Genomic DNA, 20,188 nt, shown 5'->3' on the forward strand with positions numbered 1-20,188 from the left:
CAAGGCGGGTTTGTGAAGCGTGACGCCAAAATAACGTGTCAAGGCGAGCCTTATCGCGTTATGGCGCGAGTTTTTTTCAAGGCATGAGTTTTTTTGTTTTTTTTTTCTTTTATTCTTTTAATCGGGCTTAAAATAAATAAGTTTTTGTTAACTTTTTTCTATTAGATATTAATATAACACTTCTAAAAACTTCAAATATTTGATAAAAATTCAATAATTATATGATTTATATCTTTTAATGTATATAATATAGTCACGCCTTGAAAAACGTCATGGCTCGCCAAGGCTTGTCATGGCTTAACTTTTACCTTGCCGCCAAGCCACGCCTTACGTTGTTTAGAACATTGATTTTTATACATATTATATCCCCCAAAAAAAATAAATAAATAAATAAATAAATAATCATATGTTGGCCTAACGGGCTATTTTGTAATTTACGTTTGCTTTAAATATTTCCCTACTTGAACCACCAGTTCCCCCGCCAAACGCCAAACCAAAAACCGATGATTTTCAGAACCATAGCAAAACGTGATCGGAACTTCTTTCTAAAGCTGATCGGAAACGCCGCCACGCAATCCCATCTCCGGCAAACCCATGCCCAAATCATCCTCAACGGCCTACAGTCCGACTTAGCCACCGTCACAAAGCTCATTCAAAAACTCTCCGATCTCGGCGCCATCTCCGATGCAACCCTAATCGGTTCGACATTTCCAAACCCCGATATTTTTCTCTACAATGTTATAATCAGAGAATTCTCTTGTAACAACTGCCATTCAAACTCACTGTCCATCTACCGTCAACTCCGCCAAAACACTGCTCTTAAACCGGATAGTTTTACTTACGCGTTTGTTATCTCCGCCGCATCAAAACTTTTATGTAGTAAATTAGGATCATCCCTGCATGGGCATGCGATTGTTGGTGGAGCTGGATCTGATTTATTTGTTGCGTCCACCATTGTCAACATGTACCTGAATTTCGGGAAGGTGGGGTATGCCTACAAGGTGTTCGATGGAATTCCTGAACCAGATACTGTGTTGTGTAACACTATGATATCAGGCTCAGTCGACAATGGCTGTCTTGATGAGTCATTATCCATCTTTAAAGACATGATTCTCAGAAGAACTCGGTTTGATTCCACCACTTTCTCATCTGTTCTTAAAGCTGCTGCTGAACTTCAGGAGCTAAAACTGGGAATGGCGATTGAATCTTTATCAATTAAACTTGGATTCCATTCCCATCTTCATGTTCTTACAGGTTTAATCTCCTTGTATGGAAAATGTCGAGATATCTCAACAGCAAAGCATTTGTTTCAACAGATCAAACACCCAGACATAATCGCTTACAATGCTATGATTTCTGCATTCAGTTATAATCAAGAAATGGAATACGCCATTAATCTCTTCAAAGAATTATCATCTTCACAACACAAAGTCAATTCAAGCACCCTGGTAGGTTTAATTCCTGTCTCTCATCCCTTTCCTCATTCAACACTTACAACCACAATCCATAGTTTTTGCATCAAACACAATTTCCTTTCCCAAACTTCAGTTTCAACAGCACTAATCACTGTTTACACTCGCCTCAACGAGATCAATTCTGCAAGAAAACTATTCGATGAATCCAAACATAAATCATTAGCAGAATGGAACGCTATGATCTCTGGTTATGCCCAAAATGGAGTAACAGATAAAGCGATTTCCCTCTTCAAAGAAATGCAAAACCTCAAAATCCCCCCAAATCCCACAACAATCACCACCACTCTTTCAGCATGCGCTCAAATTGGTGCCCTAACTTTAGGCAAATGGGTTCATGATTTAGCAAACAAATACAACTTCATCTCCAATATTTACGTCTCAACTGCTTTAATCGACATGTATGCCAAATGTGGTAGCATAAAAGAAGCACGCCAAGTGTTCGATAAAATGCAAGACAAAAACACAGTCACATGGAATGCCATGATATCAGGCTATGGCCTACATGGACATGCCCATGAAGCCCTAAATATTTTTAACAAAATGTTGAATTCAAAAATACCCATAACACGTGTCACATTTGTTAACATTCTATATTCTTGTAGTCATGGTGGATTAGTAAAAGAAGGAGAAAACATTTTCCAAACCATGGGTTCAGGTTCGACCCATGGGTTTGATCCGTTACCCGAGCATTACGCGTGCATGGTTGACTTATATGGTAGAGCCGGAGACTTACAAAAGGCTTATGATTTTATAAAAAAAATGCCAATTGAACCGGGTCCCGCAGTATGGGGTGCACTTCTTAGTGGTTGTAAGACTCATAAGAACATGGATTTAGCAAAATTAGCATCTGATAAATTATTCGAATTAGACCCTGAAAATGTAGGATACCATGTGTTGCTTTCCAATATATACACTGCTGACAAGAATTTTGATGAAGCTGCTTCGATTAGAAAAATGGTGAAGAATCGGAATCTTGGAAAGACACCCGGGTGTACTTTAATTGAAATTGATAAAATCCCACATGTGTTTACATCTGGACAACAATTTCATGAACAAATTGATGGAATTTATAGGATGTTGGAGAAGTTGATGGGGAAGATGAAGGAGGTTGGGTTTTGTACGGATACTGTGACTGCATTGCATGATGTTGAAGAGGAAGAGAAGGAGTTGATGGTGAATGTTCATAGTGAGAAGTTAGCGATTGCTTTTGGAGTTATGAATTTGGAAATGGGAGAGGAAATTAGGATTATTAAAAACCTTAGAGTTTGTTTAGATTGTCATAATTTTACTAAGTTTGTGTCGAAGATTACTGAAAGAGTTATTGTTGTTAGGGATGCGAATCGGTTTCATCATTTTAAAGATGGTGAGTGTTCTTGTGGAGATTATTGGTGAGGAAATTGTGTTTGTGTTTAGGGAACTTATTCTCTTTATATATGTTGGAGTTTTCTGTGTATTGTCAAAGATTGTTTTTATTGAAAAATAAAATGAAATTAAACTCATTCATTTTCTCATTTTGGGACATATTCTTTGGGTTAAAATGCTTTTATGTATGTAAAGTTGATTTAACAATTTGTTGCAACGTATTAATAAAATAGAAAACCATCATTGTATTTATTTTTCCCTGGTTCACTTGTTCCTATGGGTCTTAGTTGTGATCATCAATACTTCTAAACATGATTAACCCTTTAACTAAAAGCTAATTACAAAACCGATGATAAACTATGAGAGATTCTTGATTAACTTTTAGAATGGTTTGAAACGTTTTAGAAAATGGAATAAAAAATGACCTAAACGGGAGCTGTGTTATCACCTAGTGACTATCTTTTCACATTTATCAAGAAATAAACATCCACTTTGTGATTTTCCTTTAGTTTAAAATTTTATTTCCATTTCGCAAATTTTGCAAAATCATTTCAATTTTGGGAAGCATAACTTAGAATCCTGGATTGTATTTTGTACAAAAGAAATAAAGGGTCCAACAAGGCAACAAGTTTGTTTGGTTTCGTTTATCCATTCTTAGGTCTGATAATTCTCGATACGACTCGCGACATGATACAAAATAAACGGGTTTGGGTTGAGTTTTTCAACCCGCCAACCCACCAACCTATCAACCCGTTTATTAAACATGTCATATATGAGTTTCTCAAAAAATATACTGGTTGACCTGTCAACCCGTTTAGAATTTTAATAAAAAAAATTATATATTTTTTAAATGTATTAAGTATTATACACTATACAGTTTATACTTTATAGTATGATAGAATACCCAACACCATTGACCATTTAACATTTGGCTTTTACACTAAATAATCTCAGTATTTCATAGACAAAATTGAATAAGTCCTCTCTCGTTGTCCTCTCTATGATGAACGACAGAACGAACTCACAAAGAACAACGACATGAATGATTGAATCATTATCGAACGATGTTGACGCCTGAACGTGAACGATGGATGCACAAGGCAGTAGGCAATCGATTTGCTGCGATCCAACCCACAGACACACGAACCCAAATCTGGCCCACAATCCCGCCAACCTGTGAAACCTTATAAATAAGTGGGTTGACGGATCATATATGAGTTTATGTTCCAAACCCGCCAACCCGTGACCTGTATAGTTAAATGGGTCGTGTTAGGGTTGGTATATTTTGACCTGCCAACCCGAACATGACACGATTGCCAGACCTAATCCATTCCCCTACCCTTCCTCTTCGATTACTTTTTCAACATGTTGCACCCGGAATACAATAATGTTCATGCACTCTTGGGCGGCCTTAGTGTGTTCTTCAAGGTCGTTGATATGTTGTTTCTTCCAATCAAACATCATCAGTGGTAATCATCGAATCCAATAAAGGTCCTAGTCGTTTATGTTTATAGGAAGAGTTTATGGCCATTGTTTTGCAGCATCCTAAAAATACTGATAAAATTTTTCGATTTAAATCATCAAGTGTTCCAAAACCAATCATGATAAAAATGTATTTCAAGATCAGAGTAAAACAATAGTCAACAATGCGGAAAAACATAAGGAACTGTTGTGTAGTCAAGCCGGACCCTTCCCTTTATAATCGAAAGTATATGAAAATGTTGAACCACAAAACCATAAGCATAAAGCTTAGTTAATTCCCTAAAATACTGCATACTATAAAATGGGCCCAACCTAACATACAATGGGCCCAACCCAACATACAAACAAGCCCATCCCAGCATACCAACATACCCATCCTAACATACAAATGGGCCTACCTCAACATACAAACGAGACCAACCCACATACAAGTGAGCCTAACCCAACATACCAATGCAAGAGTCGTAGAGACATCTAACATCGTACACAGTATAGTGAGAAGACTCACATGTCTCATGAAGTCAGCTAAAAACACAACTTAATGCCACGCAGATGGTGCTACCCCACATCTATCAAATCAAACAAGGTCCCTCCTTAGTCTAACCTCTAAAACTTGCCAATTTTGACCAGAAGTCAAACCAGGTCAACAGCCAACATTTCCATTAACTGACCCTCATGTCGTGACCCACCCATGGTCATGTTGCGGGAAACGAACCCAACCCGGTCCCAAATCAGTCACAATTCAACTCAGTCTCAGCTCAACTCAATCTTAATCTAAACCATCATCACGTCATGAGGTATAAATCATTACATCGTGACGAAATCAGTCCAGATTAATCGGGACAATAAGGGCGTAACGTCGTGAAACTGGTTTCTTAACTTAATGGATTTAACTCTCAATCTATTACACCATTTATCCAATCTTTCTAGAAAGCCTTATAACGTCCAACTTCACCTAAAGATTGGTGCTTTTTAGCCATTGATGCTCATTATGAGTCAAAGACCCCAACTAGGTGAAACATGAAGAACTAACACCAAATATCACACACATGGGTCCAATACACAATCAAATTCCAGATATGAACCATATATCACCCAAAGGACCTCAAGGATCCATATAGTTGCTAACTTTATGGAATCCTACCATTCCAACTATTTGATATTTGAAGAAAATGGGACAAAACCTTAGATTTAGCAACCTAGCATAAGAAAGTTTAGATGTTGGACACTTACAAGGGTCCAAAAATGCCCAAAATGAAGTCCAAAGTAGCCAAGATGCACATAATGCTACACAAGCCTTCTTCTTCCTTAAAAAACAACCACATGTACCAAAATAAGATCAACAATAGAGGAAAGGGGTTAGGGTTTTCTTCTATAGGTTTGGAGGTGATGGAGGATGAGGGTGGAGGAAACACTAGCCCCTCACTTTCTTTAAATCGGGTCCAAGTACGAAATTAGGGTTTGGGATTTGATCAGGTATCACGTCGTGACTCACATAGTTTCACGTCGTGACATTAGAATGATCCTTCCCCCATAAAGCGGTCATTTCACGATGTGACGGTACTTCCCTCACATCCTCACTCACCCATAACTCATAATTTGCTTCAAATTCCATACCTCAATGATCTGAATGTTGCAAATCTCCCCCACTTGAATCAGACTTCGTCCTCAAAGTCAACTGTCACAAACAACTCGGGATAATGCTCCCTCATCTCCTCCTCGGGTTACCAAGTCCACTCAAAACCCTTCCGGTGCTGCCATTGCACCTTCACTAGGACTACTACCTTGCTGCGCAAGGTCTTCGTCTTCCTGTCGAGAATCGCGATCAGACTCTCTACAAAATTCAGATGCTCGTCGACCAGAATGTCGTAAAAAGGAACCACTACGGTATCATCATCCAAACACTTCTACAGCTGAGAGACATAAAAAATGTTATGGATCTAGCCGAGCTCATCGGGAAGATCCAACCGATATACTACCTTGACCACCCAAGCGATAATCCTGAAGAGACCAATATACCTGGGGCCCAAGTTGCCCCACTTCTAGAACTGGATAACACCTTTCCAAGGTGACACCTTTAGAAGCACAAAATCTCCAACCTAAAACTTGAGGTCTCAATTTTGTCGGTCATCATAGCTCTTATGGCGACTCTGCATGGTCTGCAACCGACTGCATACCTGTTGTATCAACTAAGTGGTCCTGAGTACTACCTCAGTACTCCTCATAACTCGATGCCCAACTTCGCCCCAACAAACCGAGGTCTGACATTTCCTCTCATAAAGCATCTCTAAAGGAGATCGATCAATACTGACATGATAACTATTATTATAGGAGAACTCGACTAATGAAAGATAAGTATCTCATCTTCTGCCAAAATCTAGCACACAATCCCTCAACATATCCTTGATTGTCTGAATAGTCTGCTCACTCTGTCTATCAGTTTGAGGGTGGTATATCGTACTGAAAAGTAACTGAGGGCCCAAACCATTATGCCGTGTTGAACGACTACCTCTTTGATGTAAATGTCAGCCAACTTCTCGACATAAATACTCTCAATGATAGGAATGAAATGAGCACTCCTGGTCAATCTATCAACAATGACCCAAATTGAATCGACCCCTCATGCTGTCCTCGACAAATTTGTAATAAAGTCCATGGTGATCTCTTCTCATTTCTACATATGAATGGATAATGGATGCAACTTGTCGTGGGGTCTATGATGTTTGGCCTTGACTTTCCGGCAAGTCAAGCACCACTCCACATACCATGTTATTTCCCTCTTCATGCAGGGTCACCAGTAGCTCAATCTCATGTCTCTATACATCTTCGTGTCCCCTACATGAATTGAAAATTTTGACTTGTGAGCTTCTTGCAGGGTCACCAGTAGCCTGAGGCATCCAGATCCCATCCCATTTACCAGGAGAAGAGTGTAGGTGAACATCCAAAAGAACAACCAACAAATCATTTAACTGTTGGGTTTCAACACCACCCCTAACCATACGCCTCCACGAAAATCTCCAACCATACGAAGAGCACAAATCACCAACCGAAGCATTTTGGAAAGTAGGCAAAGCAAACAATCTATTAAATTGCACCTTGAAAGGAAGCCCAGAACACCAAACATCTGTCCAGAACTTAGTCTGAGTACCATTACTAATAACTCTATGCATACAATTTTCAGTGATAATACTGGAATCATTTAAGTGATTAATAGACCTAACAATTTTTTGCCAAACACGTCCTCCATTTAAAGGCCGAGAAGCTTCCAAAAACCACCATTGCCACCATAAATGAGTTTAATCAAACGAACCCATAAAGCATTAGGATAAAAAAAAACCTCCACTTCTACTTGTATAGAAGACCCAAATAAAACGAGTCCAAACTACCGACATCAAGACCACCATTAGAACGAAAATTGAGGATAATATCCCAACTAACCCAGTGAAGACGATGTTGCTTGTCTTTGAAACCCCCAAAAAAAAACAAGACCTAAAGGTCTCAAGAAAGTGACAGACAATAGTAGGAATGCGGAAAAGAGATAGGAAATAGGTACCAAGGCTTCCCAAAATAGACTTGGTAGGAGTCAACTGCCCTCCAATAAAAAGAAGCTTCATTTTCCAAGATGACAACCTCTTTTTAAAGTGATCCACAATCGCCTTTCAACCCTTAACATGCGTCATAGATTCACTAACCGGGATTCCAAGATACGAAAAAGGAAGCAACGGATGACAACCAGTAAAAGAAGCTAAATTAGTAACCTCATCGCCACTAACTCCAACCCCATATAAATTAGATTTATGGAGGTTAATTCTTACAACTGAAATCAAGTAAAAACACCTCAGAATACGAACAAGATTACAAACGTTTTCTTCATCCCATTCTCCCAAGATCAATGCATCATCTGCATAAAATAAATGAGAAATATGAATGTCATTAGAATTTAAAGGTACACTACGAAACACTCCATGCGCTACCATATCCTCCATAGCAATGTGAAGACCCTCCATTGCAATAATAAGGAGAAAATGGGATAAAGGATCACCTTGGCGCAAGCCCCTAAACAAATGGAACTCTTTTGTAGGACTACCATTTTAACAAAACCGAAGATCAAGCATTAGAAAATATAACCTGAATCCAAGATCTCCACCTTTCTCCAAAACCCATGTATAATAAGATTCTATCCAAATAATCCCAAGAAACGAAATCATACGCTTTTTCAAAATCAACCTTAAGGATCATTAGTTTCTTTTTTCTTTTGGTAAACCACCGAGTCAATTCATTCACGATAAGGGGACCATCTAAAATCTGTCGCCCTTTAAGAAAGGCAGATTGTTCTAAACCAATGACATCTTGAATCACAGGAGCAAGCCTATTAGCTAAAAGTTTTGCACTGACCTTGAACCGAATACCAATAAGGCTAATAGGACGATAATCAGAAATTAACATAGGATTAGTGACTTTCGATATAAGATTAATGAAGGAGGAACTACACCCAGTAGGGAAATAAGGTCTAGCAAAAAATTCTTGAATAAAGGCTATAACATCATTACCCAACAATCCCCAGAAATGTCTAATGAAGCGAAAATGAACCCAATTGGACATAGGGCACGATTCAAACCACAATCCCACACCGCATTTTTGATTTCTTCATCTGTAAACATAGAATCGATAGAGGAAGCTACATCTGGATCAATACTTCTGAATCCGTGACTTCTACAAACCATAGGAATACCCTGAAATGATTGAAATTTGGTTGCGTAATAATAATAATAATAAAATTTTTTTTTTACTATATTAGGCTTAACAATCCATTCCCCGTCCAAAGAAACACTTATTATCAACTTATGTCGTCTTCTTTGTTTTAACAAACCATGAAAAAACCCGAGAGTTCTCACACCCCCCTCTACAGACCAAGTAACCTTCGCTTTTTGAGTAACGTCCAACGACTTGATTTTTTCTAACTTGGTGATGTCACTTAGGATACCTAACCATTCTGCTATAACATCATCATTGGAAATATCATCATCGATACCCTTATCGATCTCCTTCAACCGCAACAACTGAGAATGAACAACCTCAGATTGAGACTTGGACGCCAAATGCCCAACTCCTTATTTTGGATTTAAATAATTTCAATTTGTTTTTAAATAAAATTTACTCCAACCTGTGTTAACCACAAATTCCGAAGCAACTCCAATAACAACATCATCAAAAACCTTCCATATGTAACTAGAAGTTGAAGAACTTAAAAGAAGAAAGGCATAATCACATATTAGAATGCAACAATATACGACAATGGTCATATCATTTCCTATCTAAGACAACGACTTGCAAGTTTTCAAAATCCTCAAAAAATTCTTCTGAAACTAAAAAACGGTCAACCTTGCTTAATTTAGCACCCATAGTATCAATTCTCGTAAACCTTTTACCAACCATATACACATCAACAACTCCAAGATTATCAATAAGATCACTGAAAGAGTTGGCAGCGATCGGACAAAAAACTGAGCCAAGTCTTTTAGAAGCTTCCATAACCACATTAAATAACTATTATTATTATTATTATTATTATTATTATTATTTGTTTTAATATATAGTATAATGGTGCGGTGCAATTTTTTTGGTCGGTGTACATATCAAAAGTGCATTGCACCGAAACTTTTTGGTTTTTGCAAATCTATAAACCGCACAATCGGTTTTTGTTTCGGTTTCGATTTATCGGTTTTAATTTATACGGTGTTTTTTTTTCTTTTTTTTTTTTCGGTTTAGAATAGTTTTTGCTTACACCTTAGTTGATTCTACCATATCTCCAACATAAAAATAAAACTAACATTGGTTTAGTAATACAATATACTTGATTCTATCATATCTCCAACATAAAATAAACATATACATCAACTATAGACGTTAAAACTATGTTTGGCGTACTAGCTGAAACGCTACCTGTTAGCTGAAAAGCTAGTTGTTAAATAAAAAACTAGCTGATAAAAAACGACGTTTGGTAAAAACTAGCTGAAAAGTTAGCTGAAAAATATGAAATGACATAAAAGGACATTTTAAAAAAAATATGTGTTTTTATAATTAATTAAGGGGTATATTTGAAATTTTTTTAAAAAGCTCCTAAAAAGCTAATCTAAGTAGCTTTTTAGAAAGCTAGCTTATAAACTAGTTTTTGGCTTGCCAAACACGACAACATAAAAAAGCTTAAAAAATAAACTAGCATTTTAGTCAGCTGACGCGCCAAACACAACCTAACATCTTTTTCCGTAAAGCCTATTATAATACATGTATTTCGATTTGGAAGACCATAAATTATTCCAAAAAAAATTCAACTGGTTTTCGCATGACAAAAGATGGGCGGATTAAACTCAAGAGTTAATATAAGTCATATGGTTGTTGCTACTGTGCATTTATCCCACCAACCCCAACTACTATATGTCACAAATTTATATGGTATTTATGGGTACTATGCATTTCTCCTGCACCTAAGCTCTTGCATTGATGTATTTTTTTATATTTTGGTGGACATGATTAGAACGAGGTTTACATATATATTTGCTGGCTGTGGAAACACAAGATGGTAAAATAAGAGAAATGATTTGTTAACACAACGATTTATGCATTATATAGTTGTACAATACAACATTTTAAAGCATTAATTTTTGTGTATGAAGAAAAATAATTGTGTACAAATCATCTCCAGTAAAATAAACATATCAAATAGACTTAATAAATGTTAGTCGGATTTAAATAAAGACTGATCGAGTCGAATTGGATGGGTTTATATATATATATATATATATATATATATATATATATATATATATATATATATATATATATATATATATATATTTCACTTTTTTTTTTTTGTTTTATTTAATATGATTTTTTAGCATTGAGTTATAATAGGGAGTTTTATTTATTTATTTATTTCCTTTTCCTTTTCCTTCATCACAACTACTATATCCATGTAAATTTTGTGGTACCTAAAGGTGGAGGGTGGTATTCCCGTGGGTACGTAGCGTCTTGTCACCTCGCTTATAGTGATCTTGTTCCCGAAGCCACACCCTCCGCCTAATGTTCGCTTAATTAAGAGATCATCCACATTCTAGTTGCACAAGTTAACTCTTTATGTATTTTTGTTATAAATCTTTAATATTTTTAAAATATATTAACTATTATGATTAGAAAAATATAAGCTTATATATTTTAATAATGATTCATGCAATCATGAAAACAAATATTTATAAACTTATAAGTGAATATATATAGGCATCAACTTATAAGTAAGCAGAAAAAAGATTTCTATATGTTTATTAAAATGTAAAAAGGTTCTTAATTAATTATATCAATGTGGAAATATTTAACATCATACAAGTTGAAAGTTAAAAAGAAAAATGGTAAATAGATGAATGGACAAAATAAAATAAAATTGGTTAGCTTCGTGGATGCAAATGGGGCGAATATTGAGGGAGGTAGTAGAATTCATTCCCGTACCCGACCTCCGATCCCAACACCCATCCCCGCCCCCACCCTGCCTAATCCCCGACGGGTTCAGGTGAAAAAATCCCCGCCAGGTACGGAGCACCCGCTAGATACTCGTTTAGTAGAAAAAGTCGAAAAAATAATATGTAAATATGAAAAAAATAGATACTTTAAACTCACTGTATCATTTGCAATTCCAATTATACTCAACAAATTTTGTATAGTGATAAATAAGCTGTAGAAACAACAAATCATGTTTCTTAACTTAAGACCAAACAAATGCTACGAGTCCATATGAGTGCAATTACACATCAATTTTATGAACTGGACTAAATAAATTCAATAAGTAAGTAATTAACACCTGTCGAGGAAAGCTGATTGAATCTTTTTCTTGTTTGTACAAACAGAACATTAACATCATTTTTCTGATATGTCAGTTCTAGACTTCACATACATACATACATACATACATACATACATACATACATACAGGTGCTTAGTGCTTACATAGAAATCAAGTGCTTTAAGAGAAATCGATTTTAATCCAGACCAAAGAAAGACATCCAGACATTCGTTCTCAACAATAACTCTATTGAGAAGAGAAATCGAGTTTAAGAACAGAAATCAAGTTATGCATCAGAATCAAATCAAGTCCATGAAGTGGCTAAGATCTTGCGACGAAAATCGGGGTCGGGAACACGAGATGGGATGTCCTGAAGTAAGAGGGTGTTTGGGATTGCTTTTAAAATAATTTTTTGATTTTTAGCTTTTTGAAAAAAGTTAAAAAATTCAAAAGACGTTTGGGAATTAAAAAAGAACTTTTAAAAACAACTTTTTGTCAAGAAGAAAAAAAAGGTTTTTCCAAAAGTCATAAAATTGTATCTTTTTGTGACTTTTGGTATTTTAAAAGGTAAAAAACATTCAAAAGTCAAAAAATTTCATCCAAACATTTTTTAACTAATTTTAACTTTTCCTCCTTAAAAGAACTTTTAAGAAAAAGAACTTTTATAAAAAATACTTTTGGCTTTGAAAAGAAATCTCAAACACCCCCTAAATCCTCCATGATTTGTGATGTCGTTCCTTAATTCGTATTAGATAGAGAATGAGAGGTTAAAGATTGAAAAGTCGACTTTCAGTGTTCCACTAAAAATCATTTAGATGAAGGCTTCCAAATGGAAAAGATTAAAGAATTGAATTACCGATACCCTACATCTCTCGTATGAATGTCAGCTGAGTGCTGATTGTTGTAGAAATCGAAGGCTCGCTGCCGAATCGAAGAGTTAAATACATAACACTAAAAAATAACATATAAAAATAAATATTAATAAATATGTAAAATGGTTAAAAATACATATAAATAAGTAAAAATATACATTTATACATTTAAAATACTTAAAAATACGTAAATATATACATATAAAAACATAAAAAATACAAAAATACATAAATATAGATATAGATATGTAAAAAATATGTTTATACATGACATAAATTTTTTGACAAAATCTGCAAAAAAAAATCCCATTATTTTTGAAATTTAACAATTTGGTCTCATGACCTACTGAACAGGGCAAAAATGGCCTTAAGTGAATAAATTAGCCGGTTTATTGGCTTTTCTATTCAAATGTGAAAAAGTCGGGATTTTTTTATTCAAAAAATAAAATTTAGGACTTTATTAAAACTTTACTAAAAATATTGAGACTTTTTTGGAGATATCCCGCCGATAAACACATGATTTTCGACATATATATATATATATATATATATATATATATATATATATATATATATATATATACCGGGTTTTAAATGAGCGGAGAGTCTCATACCCGTCCTCGCCCAGTTACCCGTTAAAACAAGTAATACCCGCCCTGTTAGGGTCGGATACCCGTGGGTACCCAAATCTGTGGGTCAAACTTGCATCTCTATTGGTGGTTACTAGATCAAAGGATTATGACATTCTTGGTGTTGTACGTTTTGATTCAACTAATGTCACATTTTTGCCGAATGGTGGTTACATTAAAAAGTAGATATAATTCCTTCAAGAAATTAAATATCTTCCTACAAAATATTTTTACTTTTCTTCTTACTCATTAGATTGTGAAAAGTGTCATAATCAAAGGATAAAATGAGGAAAGAGAATTAATGGTTTATACTTGACAATCAATGAATGAATAGGTAAGAGAATGAAGTAGGAATCAGTTTAGTTTTTCAATTTCTTTTGGTTATCTCGTATCAAATCTAGTTATAATTTCAATATTTCTCAAGTTGATATTAAGTTAGGGAATAAAGGGAATTTTGTTGATTAATTTATGAAAAAGGATGGTTGGCATTTGTTACAATATGTATTTTTAGAAAATCATTTAGTGGGGGATCTAACTTTGAAAGAGAGTCCTAATTTGTATGTGTAATATTTCTCAAGTTGATATTGAGTTATGGAATAAGGGCATTTTGTTGATTAATATGTATTATGGAATAAGGGCATTTTGTTGATTAATATGTATAAAAGGATGGTTGGCTGTAATGTCCCATTTTTCACAATAATTTTTTTTTTTTAAAATTTTTATTAAGGTAAAACTTCCCAATTTATAAATCCATTATTAAGAAAACTATTTATTCAAAATTACATTTATTAAAAATCAGAGTATCATAGAAAACGCGGAATCCTCAATGCTGCCGATGAGTGTGTACAATCCCGCCTTCGTCTTCCCACAACCACCGATGATACCTGAAATAATAAACAATTGGGTAAGCATAAAGCTTAGTGAGTATCCCCCAAAATACCCCATACGATAAACATACAAGCATGCATCGGGTCCACTTAGTCATCGGGCTCGAATACCCAGGGTTTATTAGCCTACCACCTCAACCCAAACGCTCTTCAAAAGCTTCCGTGCCTACGACTTCCAGCCGGCCCGCACCAGGTATCTTGACCTATAGCACAAAGCAGGACTGTCTCAACCCACTACTACCATATGTCGACATACAAACAATCATGATTAAGTAGGCACATAATACAGGCAAACAACAATCATACAGGTCACTACCGCCTACTAGTCCTCTCACAACATACAATCTTGCTACCAGCTAACCTTCATAGAATGTGTAACCATAAGTAAATAGAGGTGAGATAGCCACCCGAACGGATGATCTTACTCTAGAGCCACAACCAAACAAGGAACATGCAAGAAAGCCTAGATCAAGAGTTCTCAGGCTATCCTACATGACTACATACAGTCCCTAGGGCACTCCATTAGATGATAACCAACAAGTATAGATAACATACAATTTTATAGATCACTACCGCATAACAACATCCTATATACCGAGATACCGATCTACCAGATCACTACAACATAACAAGATCCTATATAGCAGGATACAGGTCTAACAGATCACTACAACATATCAACATTCTATATACCAGTATGCTGATCTAATAGATCACTACAGCATAACAACATCCTATATACAAGGATACAGATCTAACAGATCACTACAACATAACAGCACACTAAATATCAACAATCCAGGGAATGCATAACCGTATATACTCATAGGTGAGATAGGCACCCAGACAGGTGATCCTACTATAGAACCACAACCAAACAAGGAACATGTAAAAGAGCCTAGATTAAGAGTCCTTAGTCTATCCTACATGAGTATATATAGTCCCTAAGGCATCCTTCTACTAACAGATAACCAAAACTAGTGAGCCGGCATTGGTATCTTCGACCCACGGGTACAGTGAGGCGGAACTCACATGAAATGAAAAAACCTAGAACACTATGATACGTTCCCTGCTACACTTCTTATTCCCGCGGAGCCACTAACATCAAAACCATATAAAATCTTAATCACCAATCAAAACCCTCATGTTTGACCTAAAGTCAAAATTGGTCAAATCAACTGTTGAATAGAAGATCTGCTAACTCAATTCTTGGTCCTCAGGACTTCGGCCTTCCCATGACAACCATCGGGCAACTACCAAGCTAGGGGTGTAGGATCCAACACCTCACCAAAAATGAGAAAAGGAAAACGAGCTCCGATGTAGCCTTCCTGGCCACAATGAAAACGAACCCGCGCACTCCGCTTGCAGTCTCTTCCGAAATGACCTTCCTCGCCACACCTATGACATACAAAAGATTGACACCTCCCTCCAACTGATCCTGAACTCCAACCGGCGGAATTGAACCGCTTCACTGCAGGCTGTGACTGATTCAAAGTCTAATGCTGCTCCCTTTTCTAGGTCTTTATCTCAATCGATCGCCTCCTTGCAACATCTTGAAGCTCGGTGAGAGAACCGTAATGCTGGATGGACACGAACTGTCGAATATCCCTCTTGAGAATGCCTAAATACCAAGTCATCTGATCCTGCTCCAAAGCAATGAACGCATGACTGAACAAAGCCCTCTCAGTGGACATCTTGGTGATCTCTGTCACTGACTTGATCGTCTGTCTCAGATCAAGGTACTCCTGGTCCAGTCTCTCCTTCTCCACCAGGGGAACATACCTTGCACGAAACATCTCCGAGAATTACTCACAAGTCACCGTGGCTCTGTGCTCAGGAGTGTAAGAACCAGTCACCATTCTCCACCAATCTCTTGCCCCAACCTGAGAAGGTTCAAAGTGCAGTTGACCTTCTAGCCATCCTGACATGAAGACGTGAAGACACAACCCTCCACATCAGACAACCATCTCATTGCCACAATCGGGTCCGAGACCCCATCAAACTCTAGTGGATTCGTATCGTCGAAGTCCCAATACTGGAAAGCTCTATCTCCTTGAACCCTAATGGCAGCAACAACTGCGGTAGCTGTTGCAACAACAACCTCAAAAGTGTAGCATTACAATCATCAAATAGCTCAATCATGGCGGTCTTGACCAACTCAAACAACTTCAGAGTAACCTCCATGATTGCCTCAACCACTTCTATAACAATGATCCCATGAATCTCCTCTTCAATCAGACTTGATCTCCCAGTGCCGACGGATCCTAATCCTTAAGTTTCAATAGTCTCCATACTAAAATACATCAAGGAAAGATCAGACATCACAACATAATGCTCAACACACCAGACCCTACTCCTATTAGTTCCTTAGTAGCCTCGACATTCCTCATGAATCTCATACGGATCCTATGTTTTCAATAGTACGGGCCCATACTACTTTCCACACCTATCTGTAGTCGATTGAGAATTCATCCCAAGGTGCTAAGTCACTGCACTGGACCACTCCTAGGTGTGCTAACACCCACTTCTTCTACGAGCTACAACTAACTTCATAGGAACTTTTCCTAGGATTATCCTCGCTCTCACACTACCAGTTGCTTTTGTGCATGCTTGTTGTACACAATATGAGATCAGATAGATTGTCAAATAATCGACTCTTCCCTAAGTCCACAACCAAAAAAGGAACATGAAGTAAGGCCAAATCGATCATTCTAAGGCTATTTAATCCCGACCATATACAACTAATCAACATACACGTAGTAATCACCCAATCAAGTAACATATAGTAAGCAACTCCCTATATCATGAGGCAATAATGAACTCAAGCACTTATATTCAACACTTTTTAAATGAACCTAATCCACTAGCATGCTTTTTCCTAACAATTCATATATCAGCAACATCAAAACTCAGTAAACATATCAAGTATGGTTATTTTGGGAACTACTCTCATGTTCGGGCTCTGGCTGACTGTACATACCACATCTTCCTTTAAACCAAAGTTAAATCAAGGTCCACGTTCCCAATCCCAAACAAACAATCAAAAAAGAACATGACAAGAGACCGACCCCATATCCCTAACCCAACCCTTTTATTATAATTTTTTTTCAAAAACTTTCGAATCCTATTTTGAGACAGGATTCACACAAGTGTTTGTAACACCCAAAATTCTAGAGGTGCTATTGAAGGACTTAAAGTGTAAATTAAGGAAAGGGACCCGACGAGTAGGCATGCTTACTCGCCGAGTCAGAGCGAGATTCTGTTGCGGGTTAAGTGACCAACTCGCAGATTCGGCGGCTTGGACTCGACGAGTTGGTGCTGAAGAGAGAAAACCCTAATCCCGGGGGTTGTGCCCTATATAAAGCACATTATAACCCACCCTCAGCCTCTTTGCTACCCTTTTGAGATCCAGAAACCCTAATTTTCGTGTGAGACTCCATTGTTGGGAGATTGGAGCTTGGAAGAGGAATTTGGTGGAAGGAGCTTGAGAAATTAGAGGCTAGCATTAAGGGGCTTGTGTAGATCTAGGATCTACATCAGTTTGGGCACATCTTAGAGGTAAGGAGCCATTATCTTAAGCTATTTCCTTTTTGGTTCATCCTTGGTGGTTGATTTGGATTTCCTTAGCTTGTTTGAGACCTATTTCGGGTTTGGAGTTTAGATCTGAGGTTGCTACTCCAGATCTAGACTTGTGATGGCCTAGAATGTCATAAAGCTCCTGTCTATGAGTTGTTGGTGAAGCCCCCTAGTCCTTAACCCTAGACCTAGTGTGTTTTGGGCCTATATCTCCTTGGTTTCACGTAAAGTTTGCAACTTTATGTAAGGGTTAGACTGTAGAAGAGTGGATCTATGGATTGGAGCCCCTACATGGCTCGAAAAGCCACTGTATGGATTAAGAACTGGAGAGACTCGACGAGTCACATGGGTGTACTCGACGAGTTGTATGAACATGTGCATGGACTCGGCAAGTTGGGAGAACAACTCAGCGAGTCTGTTGAAGATTGCCTTGGACTCGACGAGTCTGGTCGTGGAACCCTAACCTCTTCTGGTTAAGCCTCGAATCGGTGAGTCGAGGGACAAATCTATGAGTTGAGCAGGATGGGACTTGGAGATCGTTGGAATCGATGAGTCTTGGGGCGACTCGACGGGTTGACTCAGCGAGTAGAATCAACCAGAAAGCTTGACTTTGACTGAGGACTTTGACTTTGACCAAGAGTTGACCAGTTTGACTTCCAAGGGTATTTTGGTAATTTTGGTATTTAAGGAATTGGTTCTTTGGTAGTGTTATGTGGTGAAGTTCGTGTCAGTGGTCGGAGCAGCTTGGTCTTATCTCTTCAGACGGCAATTGCAGGTGAGTTATCCTCACTATATCGACAGGGTCTACGGCACCAAGGCCGGCCCTTTATCGGATGGAGATCCGGGTATTGTTTGTTATGTTATTGCTTTGCTAGATTTGCATCCTGGTATTTAGGATGGTGTTATGTTAGTGACCTGGTTAAGGTTGGTACCCGGTATATAGGGTAATGTTATGCTAGTGACCGGTTAGGTCGGAATCCTGGTTAGGATGTTGATATGCTATGTGATCTGTTAGACTGTTTGTCTGGTTAAGGATTTGTCATGTGATTAAATGTTCTATGCTCACATGGTTGTTTGACGGGGGTTGGGTTGAGGCGGGTCCTGCTTTGTGCTGTAGGCCAACATACCTAGGGCGGACCGGATATTCCAAAGGCCCAACGAGCGGTCCGAATAGGCTGAAGGCCCCAAGAGGGCGGACCAGACGTGTTGAGGCTCGGAGAGTGGACCAGGCCGACTGAAGACCCGGTGTGGGCGGACTAGTCATACTGTAGACTCAGAGAGTGGACCAGGTGGATTGAAGGCCCGGTGCGGGCGGACCAATCACACTGTAGACTCGATGTACATTGCATGACTCGGAGGGTGGACCAGGTGGTCTGAAGGCCCGGTACGGGCGGACCAGTCACACAGTAGACCCGATGTGCATGGCTGTTCTATTTGTGATATGTTATGTGTATGTTGGTGTGTGGTTGGTATTTTGGGGGTAACTCACTAAGCTTTTGGGATTACAGTTCAGTGTATTGTTTCAGGTACTTCAAGAGATCGTGGAAAGGCGAAGGCGTGATCGTACCGCTCCTCATGTTTTATGATTGATGTGATATGGTTCTGGGAAATACTATGATGTTTAAACTATTTTGAAATGGAATCTATGAACTTAATGGTTTTGGAATGAATTAAAATGTTTTAATTTGGCTCAAATTTTATGGGTGTTACAAGTTGGTATCAGAGCCATGGTTTGAGTGAATTGGAGGAACATTCGTGTGAATCCAGTCTCAAATCAAGGAGGTATTTTCAAAATGGTTTTCAAAAGGTTTTTATAAATAAGTAAAGGAGAATGCACAGGGTATGATCAGCCAGAGCCAGTAAGTAGACCCCAAAATACCATACAAGTTATATGATTATGTGATATGTTAGAACCGCATGCTAGTACTAGGCTAGAGATCTTCAGGATTTGCATGATAGAATTGCCTAATTATATGATGCCTGATAGCCTAGGGTTTCCTTTGTATGAAATTGACATCATTACTATAGTCATTTAGTGTATACATCATGGTTATACATAATTAAGATCTTATAG

The 20,188-nt window shown here is 37.6% G+C and overlaps 1 protein-coding gene across 1 annotated transcript; it reads left to right on the forward strand.

The window, feature by feature from the left end:
* The first annotated feature begins 149 nt into the window (after positions 1–149).
* On the forward strand, positions 150–2,986 carry LOC111881689 (pentatricopeptide repeat-containing protein At4g30700). The gene has a single exon (XM_023878080.3). The coding sequence runs from the start codon at positions 504–506 to the stop codon at positions 2,865–2,867; it is 2,364 nt and encodes a 787-aa protein (XP_023733848.1). The 5' UTR covers positions 150–503; the 3' UTR covers positions 2,868–2,986.
* Positions 2,987–20,188: the final 17,202 nt, after the last annotated feature.

Source organism: Lactuca sativa, chromosome 7, assembly GCF_002870075.4.
Source record: "Lactuca sativa cultivar Salinas chromosome 7, Lsat_Salinas_v11, whole genome shotgun sequence".
NCBI classification, from domain to species: domain Eukaryota; kingdom Viridiplantae; phylum Streptophyta; class Magnoliopsida; order Asterales; family Asteraceae; genus Lactuca; species Lactuca sativa.

Coding starts and splice junctions, on each gene's coding strand:
- LOC111881689 (XM_023878080.3), top strand. CDS start 504: ATGATTTTCAGAACCATAGCAAAACGTGATCGGAACTTCTTTCTAAAG.